This window comes from Coregonus clupeaformis, chromosome 18 (assembly GCF_020615455.1).
Source record: "Coregonus clupeaformis isolate EN_2021a chromosome 18, ASM2061545v1, whole genome shotgun sequence".
Classification (NCBI taxonomy): Eukaryota; Metazoa; Chordata; class Actinopteri; order Salmoniformes; family Salmonidae; genus Coregonus; species Coregonus clupeaformis.
This window is the reverse complement of record NC_059209.1, coordinates 37668253-37688111: the sequence shown is the minus strand read 5'-3', so window position 1 is coordinate 37688111 and position 19859 is coordinate 37668253. Positions and strand designations below refer to the sequence as shown.

Sequence of the window (19859 nt, the reverse complement as noted above, 5' to 3'; positions counted from 1 at the left end):
GTGTTCTCTATGGGATGATGTTGCTAGTCTAGTTTTGTTCTCTATGGGATGATGTTGCTAGTCTAGTGTTCTCTATGGGGTGATGTTTCTAGTCTAGTGTTCTCTGTGGGATGATGTTACTAGTCTAGTGTTCTCTGTGGGATGATGTTACTAGTCTAGTGTTCTCTGTGGGATGATGTTGCTAGTCTAGTGTTCTCTATGGGATGATGTTACTAGTCTAGTGTTCTCTGTGGGATGATGTTACTAGTCTAGTGTTGTTCTCTATGGGATGCTGTTGCTAGTCTAGTGTTCTCTATGGGATGATGTTGCTAGTCTAGTGTTCTCTGTGGGATGATGTTACTAGTCTAGTGTTCTCTGTGGGATGATGTTACTAGTCTAGTGTTCTCTGTGGGATGATGTTGCTAGTCTAGTTTTCTCTATGGGATGATGTTACTAGTCTAGTGTTCTCTGTGGGATGATGTTACTAGTCTAGTGTTGTTCTCTATGGGATGCTGTTGCTAGTCTAGTGTTCTCTATGGGATGATGTTGCTAGTCTAGTGTTGTTCTCTATGGGATGATGTTACTAGTCTAGTGTTCTCTGTGGGATGATGTTACTAGTCTAGTGTTCTCTGTGGGATGATGTTACTAGTCTAGTGTTCTCTGTGGGATGATGTTACTAGTCTAGTGTTGTTCTCTATGGGATGATGTTGCTAGTCTAGTGTTCTCTATGGGGTGATGATTCTAGTCTAGTGTTCTCTGTGGGATGATGTTACTAGTCTAGTGTTCTCTATGGGATGATGTTACTAGTCTAGTGATCTCTGTGGGATGATGTTACTAGTCTAGTGTTCTCTGTGGGATGATGTTACTAGTCTAGTGTTCTCTGTGGGATGATGTTACTAGTCTAGTGTTGTTCTCTATGGGATGATGTTACTAGTCTAGTGTTCTCTATGGGATGATGTTGCTAGTCTAGTGTTCTCTATGGGATGATGTTACTAGTCTAGTGTTCTCTGTGGGATGATGTTACTAGTCTAGTGTTCTCTATGGGATGATGTTACTAGTCTAGTGTTCTCAATGGGATGATGTTACTAGTCTAGTGTTCTCTATGGGATGATGTTACTAGTCTAGTGTTGTTCTCTATGGGATGCTGTTGCTAGTCTAGTGTTCTCTATGGGATGATGTTGCTAGTCTAGTGTTCTCTATGGGATGATGTTGCTAGTCTAGTGTTCTCTATGGGATGATGTTACTAGTCTAGTGTTCTCTGTGGGATGATGTTACTAGTCTAGTGTTCTCTGTGGGATGATGTTACTAGTCTAGTGTTCTCTGTGGGATGATGTTGCTAGTCTAGTGTTCTCTATGGGATGATGTTACTAGTCTAGTGTTCTCTGTGGGATGATGTTACTAGTCTAGTGTTGTTCTCTATGGGATGATGTTGCTAGTCTAGTGTTGTTCTCTATGGGATGATGTTACTAGTCTAGTGTTCTCTGTGGGATGATGTTACTAGTCTAGTGTTCTCTGTGGGATGATGTTACTAGTCTAGTGTTCTCTATGGGATGATGTTGCTAGTCTAGTGTTCTCTGTGGGATGATGTTACTAGTCTAGTGTTCTCTGTGGGATGATGTTACTAGTCTAGTGTTGTTCTCTATGGGATGATGTTACTAGTCTAGTGTTCTCTGTGGGATGATGTTACTAGTCTAGTGTTCTCTGTGGGATGATGTTACTAGTCTAGTGTTGTTCTCTATGGGATGATGTTACTAGTCTAGTGTTCTCTATGGGATGATGTTACTAGTCTAGTGTTGTTCTCTATGGGATGATGTTACTAGTCTAGTGTTCTCTATGGGATGATGTTACTAGTCTAGTGTTGTTCTCTATGGGATGATGTTGCTAGTCTAGTGTTCTCTGTGGGATGATGTTGCTAGTCTAGTGTTCTCTGTGGGATGATGTTGCTAGTCTAGTGTTCTCTGTGTGATGATGTTACTAGTCTAGTGTTCTCTGTGGGATGATGTTGCTAGTCTAGTGTTCTCTGTGGGATGATGTTACTAGTCTAGTGTTCTCTGTGGGATGATGTTACTAGTCTAGTGTTCTCTGTGGGATGATGTTACTAGTCTAGTGTTGTTCTCTATGGGATGATGTTGCTAGTCTAGTGTTCTCTATGGGGTGATGTTTCTAGTCTAGTGTTCTCTGTGGGATGATGTTACTAGTCTAGTGTTCTCTATGGGATGATGTTACTAGTCTAGTGATCTCTGTGGGATGATGTTACTAGTCTAGTGTTCTCTATGGGATGATGTTACTAGTCTAGTGTTCTCTATGGGATGATGTTACTAGTCTAGTGTTCTCTGTGGGATGATGTTACTAGTCTAGTGTTCTCTGTGGGATGATGTTACTAGTCTAGTGTTCTCTGTGGGATGATGTTGCTAGTCTAGTGTTCTCTATGGGATGATGTTACTAGTCTAGTGTTCTCTGTGGGATGATGTTACTAGTCTAGTGTTGTTCTCTATGGGATGATGTTGCTAGTCTAGTGTTGTTCTCTATGGGATGATGTTACTAGTCTAGTGTTCTCTGTGGGATGATGTTACTAGTCTAGTGTTCTCTGTGGGATGATGTTACTAGTCTAGTGTTCTCTGTGGGATGATGTTACTAGTCTAGTGTTCTCTATGGGATGATGTTACTAGTCTAGTGTTCTCTATGGGATGATGTTGCTAGTCTAGTTTTGTTCTCTGTGGGATGATGTTGCTAGTCTAGTGTTCTCTATGGGATGATGTTGCTAGTCTAGTGTTCTCTATGGGATGATGTTACTAGTTTAGTGTTCTCTGTGGGATGATGTTACTAGTCTAGTGTTCTCTATGGGATGATGTTACTAGTCTAGTGTTCTCTATGGGATGATGTTACTAGTCTAGTGTTCTCTGTGGGATGATGTTACTAGTCTAGTGTTGTTCTCTATGGGATGATGTTGCTAGTCTAGTGTTCTCTGTGGGATGATGTTGCTAGTCTAGTGATGTTCTCTATGGGATGATGTTACTAGTCTAGTGTTCTCTGTGGGATGATGTTACTAGTCTAGTGATGCTCTCTATGGGATGATGTTACTAGTCTAGTGTTCTCTATGGGATGATGTTACTAGTCTAGTGTTGTTCTCTATGGGATGATGTTACTAGTCTAGTGTTCTCTGTGGGATGATGTTACTAGTCTAGTGTTCTCTGTGGGATGATGTTACTAGTCTAGTGTTCTCTATGGGATGATGTTACTAGTCTAGTGTTCTCTGTGAGATGATGTTACTAGTCTAGTGTTGTTCTCTATGGGATGATGTTACTAGTCTAGTGTTCTCTATGGGATGATGTTGCTAGTCTAGTGTTCTCTGTGGGATGATGTTACTAGTCTAGTGTTGTTCTGTATGGGATGATGTTACTAGTATAGTGTTGTTCTCTATGGGATGATGTTACTAGTCTAGTGTTCTCTATGGGATGATGTTACTAGTCTAGTGTTCTCTGTGGGATGATGTTACTAGTCTAGTGATCTCTATGGGATGATGTTACTAGTCTAGTGTTCTCTATGGGATGATGTTACTAGTCTAGTGTTGTTCTCTATGGGATGATGTTGCTAGTCTAGTGTTCTCTGTGGGATGATGTTGCTAGTCTAGTGTTCTCTGTGGGATGATGTTGCTAGTCTAGTGTTCTCTGTGGGATGATGTTACTAGTCTAGTGTTCTCTGTGGAATGATGTTGCTAGTCTAGTGTTCTCTGTGGGATGGTGTTACTAGTCTAGTGTTCTCTGTGGGATGATGTTGCTAGTCTAGTGTTCTCTGTGGGATGATGTTACTAGTCTAGTGTTCTCTATGGGATGATGTTACTAGTCTAGTGTTGTTCTCTATGGGATGATGTTGCTAGTCTAGTTTTCTCTGTGGGATGATGTTGCTAGTCTAGTGTTCTCTGTGGGATGATGTTGCTAGTCTAGTGTTCTCTGTGGGATGATGTTGCTAGTCTAGTGTTCTCTATGGGATGATGTTGCATGTCTAGTGTTCTCTGTGGGATGATGTTAGTAGTCTAGTGTTCTCTGTGGGATGATGTTGCTAGTCTAGTGTTCTCTGTGGGATGATGTTGCTAGTCTAGTGTTCTCTATGGGATGATGTTACTAGTCTAGTGTTCTCTGTGGGATGATGTTATTCACAGAGGTTTAGTTATGTTGTTCTGTTTTACTGTTTTTGTTTTGCAGACGTATCTCCTGGGAATCATCATTTCAATATGTGGGAACTTTCTCATCAGCATTTCTCTGAATATACAGGTAGGGGGGTGTTTGTTTATGAGGGCGTGTACAGTACTATGAGAAACAATATAATCGTTTACTGATGTCACGTCATCCATAATGCTCATTTACCAGAATGGAATCAATAGTTCCTTGATGTTATGGTAGTTACTGTATTATTATTGTATTTTCCATTCTCCTCTTAACATGTCAATGAACTGCTGCCCTTGACTCTCTACCCTCTCCTCTCTCTGTCAGAAATATGCCCACATGCGGCAGTCCCAGTTCGGCGGCTCCAAGCCCTACTACACGTCAGTGCTATGGTGGGGCGGTGTGGTTCTCATGGGGGTCGGGGAGCTGGGGAACTTTGCAGCCTACGGCTTCGCTCCAGCCACCCTCATCGCGCCACTGGGCTGTGTTTCAGTCATAGGTAAGACACAACCCCTTTTTAGACATTTCTTTATTATTATTATTAATTTATGTAGATTTTCTGTACAATTTTATATCATTTCTTGCATTAAGCATCAATATGAAACTCCTCTTATATTGCTGCTTTCCTGGTAGAATTTACCTGTATAAGCACAGGTTTAGGATTAGCTTGCCCTCCCCAATCCTGACCATAACCCTCAGGGGGGAAAAACACCAAACTGACCTCAGATCATGTTGCAGCGTCTAGAAAGCCGTCCTAATATACCTCCAGGTGACACATCCCCATTTAGCCAATCAGATGGCTTGCTGGTTCTGTAACCAACCAATCCCTGTGAAGCCATTCTCTACCCGGCAGGTGCAGCTGTCACCTGTTCAGTGTAAACATTCTAATGGCAGGTTAAATATTCACCTTCGGGTGCAGTCCTCTCTTTGTCCTAGCCTGGTCCCAGATCTGTTTGTGCTGTCTTGCCAACTCTTAAGGTCATTGTCAGGCATTTGGCCATAGGACCTGGGAGCAGGCTAGGGCATTATGGCCAAAATATCATATCACTGTATTGTTGTACTTTTTTGATGGTATTTTATGTTTTTGAATAATACAAGTTCTAAATGTGCTTTATGAGTAGGTCGTGACCCTAGGGTGGCAACACATACCTTCTAAGTGATGTCAACGGGTCTCTCTCCGTTCTGATTGTTTTATACTGTTCAATTCAACTTTAACCCAAAATAATTTTCAGCATTTTCATCAATTTCTGCATTTCCTCATTTTGAGATAATTTCCACACTGCCATGTAGGGCTGCAGGATATGGGCTAAATAATCTAGGCCTTATTTTTAACCAAAAGTTGCAAATACGATTTGACTTGAGTGAACTGTTGGAAGATTAACAGTCTATTCGATCAATACATCCATTTTAGAGGAGATTTGAAGGAAAGAAACAAGTTAGGAGGTTTCATTGTGTGACAAACTTCACATTAATGTGTTGTTATTATGTGTCTCAAATCTCGTATCAATGTCAGTCTATAGATCAGATTGTATGGTGGCTTTTGAGACCATTGGGGTTCAGCTTCTTTGACCTTCCTTTTGAGTTCCTGGGAGGTAGAATGACTGAGTGACAGTGTTACTGCGATGTGCAGGTGAGACTGTAGGTTTGTAAACCACGTATGATGCACTGTAGGTCACATAGTATTCAGGTGACTGAATCTATGACGGTAGACGTCATACATTACATTATGTAAAGAAAATGGGAGATCTTAAAATGTCTGTCTTTCTCTCTTTTTTTCAGCCAGTGCAGTCATCTCTGTGGTGTTCCTTAAAGAGACACTACGAGCCTCTGATATTGTTGGTAAGTTTATACACACACCACACACACACACACACACACACACACACACACACACACACACACACACACACACACACACACACACACACACACACACACACACACACTCATTGCCCTAATCAAACCCCTCAGGACATAATCATTGTGATATTGATAAAGATGAGTGTTCTGATTTAGGTATGAGTTACAAAACATTATGTCTGGTTGACGTGGTGGAGGAGAGAGGAGCTGGCTAGTGACTCTATGTAAATATTACTTCTATTAGTGTGGTTAGTCAGAGATGGAGAGCAAACATTAACTCTGAAGCTTAATACTGATTAAACAGATCCTACGCTGTCATATGATGAAGCTTAGTACTGATTAAACAGATCAGTTCCACTGTGCCATATAATCCTCAGGTGAATAGCATGGTCCAATCCTCCTGTGATTCTCTTCCTAACCTACAGGTGGTGCACTAGCAGTGATGGGGACCTATCTCCTGGTCACCTTTGCCCCCCACACCTCCACCCACATCACTGCTCACCTGGTCCAAAGATACGCCGTCAGCTGGCACTTCCTGATTTACCTGGTACGTACTCTAACCATAACCCTAACCCACACCTGGTATGTACTCAAACCCACACCTGGTATGTACTCTAACCCACACCTGGTATGTACTCAAACCCACACCTGGTATGTACTCAAACCCACACCTGGTATGTACTCAAACCATAACCCACACCTGGTATGTACTCAAACCCACACCTGGTATGTACTCTAACCCACACCTGGTATGTACTCAAACCCACACCTGGTATGTACTCAAACCCACACCTGGTATGTACTCAAACCATAACCCACACCTGGTATGTACTCTAACCCACACCTGGTATGTACTCAAACCCACACCTGGTATGTACTCTAACCCACACCTTGTATGTACTCAAACCCACACCTGGTATGTACTCAAACCCACACCTGGTATGTACTCAAACCCACACCTGGTATGTACTCAAACCATAACCCACACCTGGTATGTACTCTAACCCACACCTGGTATGTACTCCTCAAACCAGGTTTTTAGAAATTGTAGCAAATGTATTAAAAATAAAAAAACATAAATACCTTATTTACATATGTATTCAGACCCTTTGCAATGAGACTCGAAATTGAGCTCAGGTGCATCCTGTTTCCATTGATCATCCTTGAGATGTTTCTACATCTTGGTTGGAGTCCACCTGTGGTAAATTCAATTGATTGCACATGATTTGGAAAGGCACACACCTGTCTATATAAGGTCCCACAGTTGACAGTGCATGTCAGAGCAAAAACCAAGCCATGAGGTCGAAGGAATTGTCCGTAGAGCTCCGAGACAGGATTGTGTCGAGGCAAAGATCTGGGGAAGGGTACAGAAAAGTCTGCAGCATTGAAGGTCCCCAAGAACACAGTGGCCTCCATCATTCTTAAATGGAAGAAGTTTGGAACCACCAAGACTCTTCCTAGAGCTGGCCACCCGGCCAAACTGAGCAATCGGGGGAGAAGGACCTTGGTCAGGGAGGTGACCAACAACCCGATGGTCACTCCGACAGAGCTCCAGAGTTCCTCTGTGGAGATGGGAGAACCTTCCAGAAAGACAACCATCTCTGCAGCACTCCACCAATCAGGCCTTTATGGTAGAGTGGCCAGACGGAAGCCACTCCTCAGTAAAAGGCACATGACAGCCCGCTTGGAGTTTGCCAAAAGGCACCTAAAGGACTCAGACCATGAGAAACAGGATTCTCTGGTCTGATGAAACCAAGATGGAACTCTTTAGCCTGAATGCCAAGCGTCATGTCTGGAGAAAACCTGGTACCATCCCTACAGTGATGCATGGTGGTGGCAGCATCATGCTGTGGGGATGTTTTTCAGCGGCAGGGACTGGGAGACTAGTCAGGATCGAGGGAAAGATGAAAGGAGCAAAGTACAGAGAGATCCTTGACGAAAACCTTCTCCAGTGCGCTCAGGACCTCAGACTGGGGCGAAGGTTCACCTTCCAACAGGACAATGACCCTAAGCACACAGCCAAGACAACACTGGAGTGGCTTTGGGACAAGTCTCTGAATGTCCTTGAGTGGCCCAGCCAGAGCCCGGACTTGAACCCGATTGAACATCTCTGGAGAGACCCGAAAATAGCTGTGCAGCGACGCTCCCCATCCAACCTGACAGAGCTTGAGAGGATCTGCAGAGAAGAATGGGAGAAACTCCCCAAATACAGGTGTGCCAAGCTTGTAGCGTCATACCCAAGAAGACTCGAGGCTGTAATCGCTGCCAAAGGTGCTTCAACAAAGTACTGAATACTTTCTGAATGCACTGTATATGTACTCTTCTCACCCCTACTAATACCACATATTTTAAATGTACTCTTCAAACCGCTGCTAAAACTACAATATATATGTACATATACAGTACCAGTCAAAAGTTTGGACACACCTGCTCATTCCAGGGTTTTTCTTTATTTTTACTATTTTCTACATTGTAGAAAAGTAGTGAAGACATCAAAACTATGAAATAACACATATGGAATCATGTAGTAACCAAAAAAGTGTTAAACAAATGAAAATATATTTAATATTTGAGATTCTTCAAATAGCCACCCTTTGCCTTGACGACAGCTTTGCTGTAACAGTACTCTGTTGCTATGATCAGATATCCATGATGCTGGCTGAGTACTCTGTTACTATGATCAGATATCCATGATGCTGGCTGAGTACTCTGTTACTATGATCAGATATCCATGATGCTGGCTGAGTACTCTGTTACTATGATCAGACATCCATGATGCTGGCTGAGTACTCTGTTACTATGATCAGACATCCATGATGCTGGCTGAGTACTCTGTTACTATGATCAGACATCCATGATGCTGGCTGAGTACTCTGTTACTATGATCAGACATCCATGCTGATGGCTGAGTACTCTGTTACTATGATCAGATATCCATGATGCTGGCTGAGTACTCTACTATGATCAGATATCCATGATGCTGGCTGAGTACTCTGTTACTATGATCAGACATCCATGATGCTGGCTGAGTACTCTGCTACTATGATCAGACATCCATGATGCTGGCTGAGTACTCTGTTACTATGATCAGACATCCATGATGCTGGCTGAGTACTCTGTTACTATGATCAGATATCCATGCTGCTGGCTGAGTACTCTGTTACTATGATCAGATATCCATGCTGCTGGCTGAGTACTCTGTTACTATGATCAGATATCCATGCTGCTGGCTGAGTCCCCCGTGTGTGTTTGGCAGAGCTCTTTACTTGAACAGATGGGGTAGACATCAGTGTTGTAAAATGAATGGATCCGGTCTGGAGAGAGAGATTATCACTTTGACTGTGAGACACTTTGAGAGGGACTGTTTATGGAAATCCTTTCAGTATTATTAATGTTTTGTCGGTTTTGTATCACCTCTCTCTCTCTCTCTCTCTCTCTCTCTCTCTCTCTCTCTCTCTCTCTCTCTCTCTCTCTCTCTCTCTCTCTCTCTCTCTCTCTCTCTCTCTCTCTCTCTCTCTCTCTCTCTCTCTCTCTCTCTCTCTCTCTCTCTCTCTCTCTCTCTCTCTCTCCTCTCCCCCCTCCCTATCTCTCCTCTCCCCCCTCCCTATCTCTCTCCCTCCCTCTCCTCTCCCCCTCCCTATCTCTCCTCTCCCCCTCCCTATCTCTCTCCCTCCCTCTCCTCTCCCCCTCCCTCTCCTCTCCCCCTCCCTATCTCCCTCTCCCCCTCCCTATCTCTCTCTCTCTCTCCCCCCCTCCCTATCTCTCTCTCTCTCCCCTCTCTCTCTCCTCTCCCCCCTCCCTCTCTCCTCTCCCCCTCCCTCTCTCCTCTCCCTCTCTCTCCTCTCCCCCCTCCCTCTCTCCTCTCCCCCTCCCTCTCTCCTCTCCCCCTCCCCCTCTCTCCTCTCTCCAGTCTCTAGAGGTCATAGTGTTTTCTATCCTGCTCTATCTGTACAAGAGGAGGAATATCAAGCATATAACCATAGTGATGCTGCTGGTGTCGCTGCTGGGTAAGAACTCTGACAGGGACAGACTTTATGGGGGATCAGGGGTGGGTTTGGTTATCACTTTTCAGAATGGGACTCCAGGAAATACAGTGGGGGAAAAAAGTATTTAGTCAGCCACCAATTGTGCATGTTCTCCCACTTAAAAAGATGAGAGAGGCCTGTAATTTTCATCATAGGTACACATCAACTATGACAGACAAAATGAGGAAAAAAAATCCAGAAAATCACATTGTAGGATTTTTTATGAATTTATTTGCAAATTATGGTGGAAAATAAGTATTTGGTCAATAACAAAAGTTTCTCAATACTTTGTTATATACCCTTTGTTGGCAATGACACAGGTCAAACGTTTTCTGTAAGTCTTCACAAGGTTTTCACACACTGTTGCTGGTATTTTGGCCCATTCCTCCATGCAGATCTCCTCTAGAGCAGTGATGTTTTGGGGCTGTCGCTGGGCAACACGGACTTTCAACTCCCTCCAAAGATTTTCTATGGGGTTGAGATCTGGAGACTGGCTAGGCCACTCCAGGACCTTGAAATGCTTCTTGCGAAGCCACTCCTTCGTTGCCCGGGCGGTGTGTTTGGGATCATTGTCATGCTGAAAGACCCAGCCACGTTTCATCTTCAATGCCCTTGCTGATGGAAGGAGGTTTTCACTCAAAATCACACGATACATGGCCCCATTCATTCTTTCCTTTACACGGATCAGTCGTCCTGGTCCCTTTGCAGAAAAACAGCCCCAAAGCATGATGTTTCCACCCCCATGCTTCACAGTAGGTATGGTGTTCTTTGGATGCAACTCAGCATTCTTTGTCCTCAAAGAAGTTCTATTTTGGTTTCATCTGACCATATGACATATGACATTCTCCCAATCCTCTTCTGGATCATCCAAATGCACTCTAGCAAACTTCAGACGGGCCTGGACATGTACTGGCTTAAGCAGGGGGACACGTCTGGCACTGCAGGATTTGAGTCCCTGGCGGCGTAGTGTGTTACTGATGGTAGGCTTTGTTACTTTGGTCCCAGCTCTCTGCAGGTCATTCACTAGGTCCCCCCGTGTGGTTCTGGGATTTTTGCTCACCGTTCTTGTGATCATTTTGACCCCACGGGGTGAGATCTTGCGTGGAGCCCCAGATCGAGGGAGATTATCAGTGGTCTTGTATGTCTTCCATTTCCTAATAATTGCTCCCACAGTTGATTTCTTCAAACCAAGCTGCTTACCTATTGCAGATTCAGTTTTCCCAGCCTGGTGCAGGTCTACAATTTTGTTTCTGGTGTCCTTTGACAGCTCTTTGGTCTTGGCCATAGTGGAGTTTGGAGTGTGACTGTTTGAGGTTGTGGACAGGTGTCTTTTATACTGATAACAAGTTCAAACAGGTGCCATTAATACAGGTAACGAGTGGAGGACAGAGGAGCCTCTTAAAGAAGAAGTTACAGGTCTGTGAGAGCCAGAATTCTTGCTTGTTTGTAGGTGACCAAATACTTATTTTCCACCATAATTTGCAAATAAATTAATACAAAATCCTACAATGTGATTTTCTGGATTTTTTTTCCTCAATTTGTCTGTCATAGTTGACGTGTACCTATGATGAACATTACAGGCCTCTCTCATCTTTTTAAGTGGGAGAACTTGCACAATTGGTGGCTGACTAAATACTTTTTTTCCCCACTGTAGTTAGTATGTTTGTAAAGTCGTCTCTGTTGTTTTAGCCTCCCTGACGGTGATCTCAGTGAAAGCTGTGTCTGGGATGATCACTGAGTCTATAAACGGACCTCTCCAGCTCACCTACCCCATCTTCTACGTCATGGTAGTGGTTATGGTGGCCTCCTGTGCGTTCCAGATAAAGTAAGTCCAATGTTTCTCCGCTTCCCCTGACAGCAGATTTAATTTGCATTTACCCATTTCTAAAGAGTATTGAAGAAAATGTGAAGTGTAAACGTTTATTGGACATTGTGACCTTGACAGGGCAGAACTGTGATGGGATGTATCGCCAGTATTATGGGATGTATCGCCAGTATTATGATGGATGAATCCACTGTGTGATGGGATGTACAGTGAGGGATAAAAGCATTTGATCCCCTGCTGATTTTGTACGTTTGCCCACTGACAAAGACATGATCAGTCTATAATTTTAATGGTAGGTTTATTTGAACAGTGAGAGACAGAATAACAACAAAAAAATCCAGAAAAATGCATGTGAAAAATGTTATAAATTGATTTGCATTTTAATGAGGGAAATAAGTATTTGACCCCTCTGCAAAACATGACTTAGTACTTGGTGGCAAAACCCTTGTTGGCAATCACAGAGGTCAGACGTTTCTTGTAGTTGGCCACCAGGTTTGCACACATCTCAGGAGGGATTTTGTTCCACTCCTCTTTGCAGATCTTCTCCAAGTCATTAAGGTTTCGAGGCTGACGTTTGGCAACTCAAACCTTAAGCTCCCTCCACAGATTTTCTATGGGATTAAGGTCTGGAGACTGGCTAGGCCACTCCAGGACCGTAATGTGCTTCTTCTTGAGCCACTCCTTTGTTGCCTTGACCGTGTGTTTTGGGACATTGTCATGCTGGAATACCCATCCACAACCCATTTTCAATGCCCTGGCTGAGGGTAGGAGGTTCTCACCCAAGATTTGACGGTACATGGCCCCATCCATCGTCCCTTTGATGCGGTGAAGTTGTCCTGTCCCCTTAGCAGAAAAACACCCCCAAAGCATAATGTTTCCACCTCCATGTTTGATGGTGGGGATGGTGTTCTTGGGATCATAGGCAGCATTCCTCCTCCTCCAAACACGGCGAATTTAGTTGATGCCAAAGAGCTCCATTTTGGTCTCATCTGACCACAACACTTTAACCCAGTTCTCCTCTGAATCATTGATGTTCATTGGCAAACTTCAGATGGCCCTGTATATGTGCTTTCTTGAGCAGGGGGACCTTGCGGGCGCTGCAGGATTTCAGTCCTTCACGGCGTAGTGTGTTACCAATTGTTTTCTTGGTGACTATGGTCCCAGCTGCCTTGAGATCATTGACAAGATCCTCCCGTGTAGTTCTGGGCTGATTCCTCACCGTTCTCATGATCATTGCAACTCCATGAGGTGAGATCTTGCATGGAGCCCCAGGCCAAGGGAGATTGACAGTTCTTTTGTGTTTCTTCCATTTGCCAATAATCGCACCAACTGTTGTCACCTTCTCACCAAGCTGCTTGGCGATGGTCTTGTAGCCCATTCCAGCCTTGTGTAGGTCTACAATCTTGTCCCTGACATCCTTGGAGAGCTCTTTGGTCTTGGCCATGGTGGAGAGTTTTGAATCTGATTGATTGATTGCTTCTGTGGACAGGCGTCTTTTATACAGGTAACAAGCTGAGATTAGGAGCACTCCCTTTAAGAGTGTGCTCCTAATCTCAGCTCGTTACCTGTATAAAAAGACACCTGGGAGCCAGAAATCTTTCTGATTGAGAGGGGGTCAAATACTTATTTCCCTCATTAAAATGCAAATCAATTTATAACATTTTTGACATGCGTTTTTCTGGATTTTTTTGTTGTTATTCTGTCTCTCACTGTTCAAATAAACCTACTATTAAAATTATAGACCGATCATGTCTTTGTCAGTGGGCAAACGTACAAAATCAGCAGGGGATCAAATACTTTTTTCCCTCACTGTAACTACAGTATTATGATGGATGAATCCGCTGTGTCATTGTCACCAAGGTTATAATAGCATTCACATGGCCCTCAGAGGGAGTTGGAAGGCCTCTCTGTAATCTGTCCTTCACTGTTCTCAGGTCATAATAGCATTCACATGGCCCTCCGAGGGAGTTGGAAGGCCTCTCTGTAATCTGTCCTTCACTGTTCTCAGGTTCCTAAATCAAGCCATGAAGATGTTCGATGCCACGGAGGTTGTTCCCATCAACTTTGTGTTCTTCACTGCCAGTGCCATTACAGCAGGTACGTTAGTTAAGCAGAACTCTGAGCAGCTCTCTGTCACCAGGAGTACGTTAGTTAAGCAGAACTCTGAGCAGCAATCTGTCACCAGGAGTACGTTAGTTAAGCAGAACTCTGAGCAGCAATCTGTCACCAGGAGTACGTTAGTTAAGCAGAACTCTGAGCAGCTCTCTGTCACCAGGAGTACGTTAGTTAAGCAGAACTCTGAGCAGCTCTCTGTCACCAGGAGTACGTTAGTTAAGCAGAACTCTGAGCAGCAATCTGTCACCAGGAGTACGTTAGTTAAGCAGAACTCTGAGCAGCAATCTGTCACCAGGAGTACGTTAGTTAAGCAGAACTCTGAGCAGCAATCTGTCACCAGGAGTACGTTAGTTAAGCAGAACTCTGAGCAGCAATCTGTCACCAGGAGTACGTTAGTTAAGCAGAACTCTGAGCAGCAATCTGTCACCAGGAGTACGTTAGTTAAGCAGAACTCTGTGCAGCAATCTGTCACCAGGAGTACGTTAGTTAAGCAGAACTCTGTGCAGCAATCTGTCACCAGGAGTACGTTAGTTAAGCAGAACTCTGAGCAGCTCTCTGTCACCAGGAGGTTCATATTCTTTATAGATCCATGTATCCTCTTCATCATTCAGAGCTGATTACCAGTGGTACCTAGTGTTCGTCTTTCAGCTGAACATTTCTAGTGTTGATTTCGGAGTTAAATGAACTCTGTAAGTGTTCAATTAACACTCAGTGGTGTAAAAAAAAACAGTGTTGATGTTAATGACCAGTGTTGGTGTTTAATGACCAGTGTTGGTGTTTAATGACCAGTGTTGGTGTTTAATGACCAGTGTTGGTGTTTAATGACCAGTGTTGGGTGTTAATGACCAGTGTTGGTGTTAATGACCAGTGTTGGTGTTAATGACCAGTGTTGGTGTTAATGACCAGTGTTGGTGTTTAATGACCAGTGTTGGTGTTTAATGACCAGTGTTGGTGTTAATGACCAGCGTTGGTGTTAATAACCAGTGTTGAGTGTGAGAGTGTGATTGTGTCAGTTTGACTCTGTGGAGAGTAAAACATGACCATAAATACCACACCCAGAATTAGCAAATTTCCCAGTATGCTCTACTGCAGGTAGACATTTTTAGAATTGTTTTTAATGTGTTTTTGCATGTACACTGATTGATTAATCTTATGCTACACAAAGAAAAATAACATTCATTTTTCTAAACTAATCCAATCAGTTGGTTAGATTTTTGTTGCACCTGTTACTGAAATGGTTGTTCCAGTTTAAATGGCTTAGGTAGTCTCCTCACACTGTTCCCTGACAGTCATTCTGAATGCAGGTTGCAGAATATAATTCCAACTCTTGGATGTCCTAACTCTGGCTGGATTCCAATAGGAATTACACATCACTTTGCAAGCCAGCATAATGTGACTTGCAGGCCTGATGTGGCCTATAAACCAGGCCATCAAAGGAAGGCCTTATGATATATTTTAATGTATTGTCTGGTCAGAAGTAGTGCACTAAATAACGACTAGGATGCCATTTGGGACGTAGTCAAAGGGTTTAATGTTCATGGCCTGGTGCTCCATACTAGAGTTTATCCTCCAGATATGGACAGCTGCTTCTCTCTCTCCTCTGATGTTGTTGCTGTTAAAAAACGGCTTTTCTTTTCTTTTGCAGGAATAGTATTTTACCAGGAATTCCATGGGTTGGCTTTGCTCAATATATTCATGTTTCTCTTAGGGTAAGTAGTATGCAAGACCCCAACAGTACTGTCTTATTAGGAATACAGGCCATGACATTCCTCTGAATACAGGCCTTGACATTCCTCTGAATACAGGCCATGACATTCCTCTGGATACAGGCCATGACATTCCTCTGAATACAGGCCATGACATTCCTCTGAATACAGGCCATGACATTCCTCTGAATACAGGCCTTGACATTCCTCTGAATATAGGCCATGACGTTCCTCTGAATACAGGCCATGACATTCCTCTGAATACAGGCCATGACATTCCTCTGAATACAGGCCATGACATTCCTCTGAATACAGGCCATGACATTCCTCTGGATACAGGCCATGACGTTCCTCTGAATACAGGCCATGACGTTCCTTTGAATACAGGCCATGACGTTCCTTTGAATACAGGCCATGACATTCCTCTGAATACAGGCCTTGACATTCCTCTGAATATAGGCCATGACGTTCCTCTGAATACAGGCCATGACATTCCTCTGAATATAGGCCATGACGTTCCTCTGAATACAGGCCATGACATTCCTCTGAATACAGGCCATGACATTCCTCTGAATACAGGCCATGACATTCCTCTGAATACAGGCCATGACATTCCTCTGAATACAGGCCTTGACATTCCTCTGGATACAGGCCATGACATTCCTCTGAATACAGGCCATGACATTCCTCTGAATACAGGCCATGACATTCCTCTGAATACAGGCCATGAAATTCCTCTGGATACAGGCCATGACATTCCTCTGGATACAGGCCATGACATTCCTCAGGATACAGGCCATGACGTTCCTCTGAATACAGGCCATGACATTCCTCTGAATACAGGCCATGAAATCCCTCTGGATACAGGCCATGACATTCCTCTGGATACAGGCCATGACATTCCTCTGGATACAGGCCATGACGTTCCTCTGAATACAGGCCATGACGTTCCTCTGAATACAGGCCATGACATTCCTCTGAATACAGGCCATGAAATTCCTCTGGATACAGGCCATGACATTCCTCTGGATACAGGCCATGACATTCCTCTGGATACAGGCCATGACGTTCCTCTGAATACAGGCCATGACGTTCCTCTGAATACAGGCCATGACATTCCTCTGAATACAGGCCATGACATTCCTCTGAATGTGATATCCAGAGTAGGGGCTGTGGATACTCCATAAATTTCAGTCCCTGTATCTGGTTACTCTTAATGTAGTTAGAAGTACACCGTCCCAATGAACTCCAGAGAACATATCACTCCGTTGAGGGTTCAGATAACTCCAGTAGAGTCAATTTAACCCCAAAAAGGTTACACTGTGATTCCAGCTCTCCTTGATTTAGTGTGATAGCTGAACATAACCCTCTCTCTGAACTCTTCCAGCTCTCCTTGATTTAGTGTGATAGCTGAACATAACCCTCTCTCTGAACTCTTCCAGCTCTCCTTGATTTAGTGTGATAGCTGAACATAACCCTCTCTCTGAACTCTTCCATCTCTCCTTGATTTAGTGTGATAGCTGAACATAACCCTCTCTCTGAACTCTTCCAGCTCTCCTTGATTTAGTGTGATAGCTGAACATAACCCTCTCTCTGAACTCTTCCAGCTCTCCTTGATTTAGTGTGATAGCTGAACATAACCCTCTCTCTGAACTCTTCCAGCTCTCCTTGATTTAGTGTGATAGCTGAACATAACCCTCTCTCTGAACTCTTCCAGCTGTCTGCTCTCTTTCCTTGGAGTCTTCCTGATAGCCAGAGACAGACCCAAGATCAAGACTCAAGACAAAACCTTTATAGCCATGGGAAAAATCCCAGGTAACAATTCACTTCTCTTACAACCAATAGAAATGGATGAGACCATTTTTGAAATAATATAACAAAATAAAAACATTTATTTAAAATCCAAGACTATACATTTCTACAAGGAAACACATCAACCATTTGTCTAAAGAAGTTGCATTTGAAATGGTTGCATTGTATTTGAACAAGGTATTTCACTGCTGTGTGTAGTCTGTTAACATGGTGTTACTGTGTGAATGTGTAGTGAGTGGGTTTGGTCTAAACTAACGTAGCAGGCGTAAAGGAAACGCCTGAAACTAGATCCCCTACATCAGTGTCTCCCAACCCTGGTCCTCCAGTACACCCCAACTGTACACATTTTTATTGTAACCCTGGACAAGCACACCTGATTTAACTTGTCAACTACAGTGGCTTGCGAAAGTATTCACCCCCCCTTGGCATTTTTCCTATTTTGTTGCCTTACAACCTGGAATTAAATTTGATTTTTTGGGGGGATTTGTATCATTTGATTTACACAACATGCCTACCACTTTGAAGATGCAAAATATTTTTTATTATGAAACAAACAAGAAATAAGACAAGAAAACTTGAACGTGAATAACTATTCACCCCCCCCAAAGTCAATACTTTGTAGAGCCACCTTTTGCAGCAATTACAGCTGCAAGTCTCTTGGGGTATGTCTCTATAAGCTTGGCACATCTAGCCACTGGGATTTTTGCCCATTCTTCAAGGCAAAACTGCTCCAGCTCCTTCAAGTTGGATGGGTTCCACTGGTGTACAGCAATCTTTAAGTCATACCACAGATTCTCAATTGGATTGAGGTCTGGGCTTTGACTAGGCCATTCCAACACATGTAAATGTTTCCCCTTAAAACACTCGAGTGTTGCTTTAGCAGTATGCTTAGGGTCATTGACCTGCTGGAAGCTGAACCTCCGTCCCAGTCTCAAATCTCTGGAAGATTGAAACAGGTTTCCCTCAAGAATTTCCCTGTATTTAGCGCCATCCATCATTCCTTCAATTCTGACCAGTTTCCCAGTCCCTGCCGATGAAAAACATGGTTGGGATGGTGTTCTCCGGGTGATGAGAGGTGTTGGGTTTGTGCCAGACATAGTGTTTTCCTTGATGGCCAAAAAGCTCAATTTTAGTCTCAACTGACCAGAGTACCTTCTTCCATATGTTTGGGGAGTCTCCCACATGGCTTTTGGCGAACACCAAACATGTTTGCTTATTTTTTCCTTTAAGCAATGGCATCTTTCTGCCCACTCTTCCGTAAAGCCCAGATCTGTGGAGTGTACTGCTTAAAGTGGTTCTATGGATACAGTGGGGAGAACAAGTATTTGATACACTGTCGATTTTGCAGGTTTTCCTACTTACAAAGCATGTAGAGGTCTGTAATTTTTATCATAGGTACACTTCAACTGTGAGAGACGGAATCTAAAACAAAAATCCAGAAAATCACATTGCATTTTATTGCATGACATAAGTATTTGATCACCTACCAACCAGTAAGAATTCCGGCTCTCACAGACCTGTTAGTTTTTCTTTAAGAAGCCCTCCTGTTCTCCACTCATTACCTGTATTAACTGCACCTGTTTGAACTAGTTACCTGTATAAAAGACACCTGTCCACACACTCAATCAAACAGACTCCAACCTTTCCACAATGGCCAAGACCAGAGAGCTGTGTAAGGACATCAGGGATAAAAATGGTAGATCTGCACAAGGCTGGGATGGGCTACAGGACAATAGGCAAGCAGCTTGGTGAGAAGGCAACAACTGTTGGCGCAATTATTAGAAAATGGAAGAAGTTCAAGATGACGGTCAATCACCCTCGGTCTGGGGCTCCATGCAAGATCTCACCTCGTGGGGCATCAATGATCATGAGGAAGGTGAGGGATCAGCCCAGAACTACACGGCAGGACCTGGTCAATGACCTGAAGAGAGCTGGTTCCACAGTCTCAAAGAAAACCATTAGTAACACACTCCGCCGTCATGGATTAAAATCCTGCAGCGCACGCACGGTCCCCCTGCTCAAGCCAGCACATGTCCAGGCCCGTCTGAAGTTTGCCAATGACCATCTGGATGATCCAGAGGTAGAACTGGAGGACCAGGGTTGGACTGTTGGGGGGGTACTGGAGGACCAGGGTTGGACTGTTGGGGGGGTACTGGAGGACCAGGGTTGGACTGTTGGGGGGGTACTGGAGGACCAGGGTTGGACTGTTGGGGGGTACTGGAGGACCAGGGTTGGACTGTTGGGGGGTACTGGAGGACCAGGGTTGGACTGTTGGGGGGTACTGGAGGACCAGGGTTGGACTGTTGGGGGTACTGGAGGACCAGGGTTGGACTGTTGGGGGGTACTGGAGGACCAGGGTTGGACTGTTGGGGGT

The 19859-nt window shown here is 43.9% G+C and overlaps 1 protein-coding gene across 4 annotated transcripts in view; it reads left to right on the top strand.

Annotated features, from left to right (window-relative positions):
* LOC121555774 (NIPA-like protein 2) overlaps positions 1 to 19859 on the top strand; it is a 52878-nt gene that overhangs the window by 21379 nt on the left and 11640 nt on the right. The window contains exons 2-10 of one of the 4 annotated variants that reach the window (XM_045227019.1): positions 4182 to 4250; positions 4470 to 4641; positions 5922 to 5981; positions 6428 to 6549; positions 9913 to 10009; positions 11717 to 11852; positions 13861 to 13949; positions 15613 to 15676; positions 17391 to 17488. In XM_045227019.1, the coding sequence (XP_045082954.1) occupies positions 4182 to 4250; positions 4470 to 4641; positions 5922 to 5981; positions 6428 to 6549; positions 9913 to 10009; positions 11717 to 11852; positions 13861 to 13949; positions 15613 to 15676; positions 17391 to 17488 (907 nt within the window). The remainder of the gene's footprint in view (positions 1 to 4181; positions 4251 to 4469; positions 4642 to 5921; positions 5982 to 6427; positions 6550 to 9912; positions 10010 to 11716; positions 11853 to 13860; positions 13950 to 15612; positions 15677 to 17390; positions 17489 to 19859) is intronic. The other 3 variants (XM_045227020.1, XM_041869612.2, XM_041869611.2) reach the window with 3 other exon arrangements.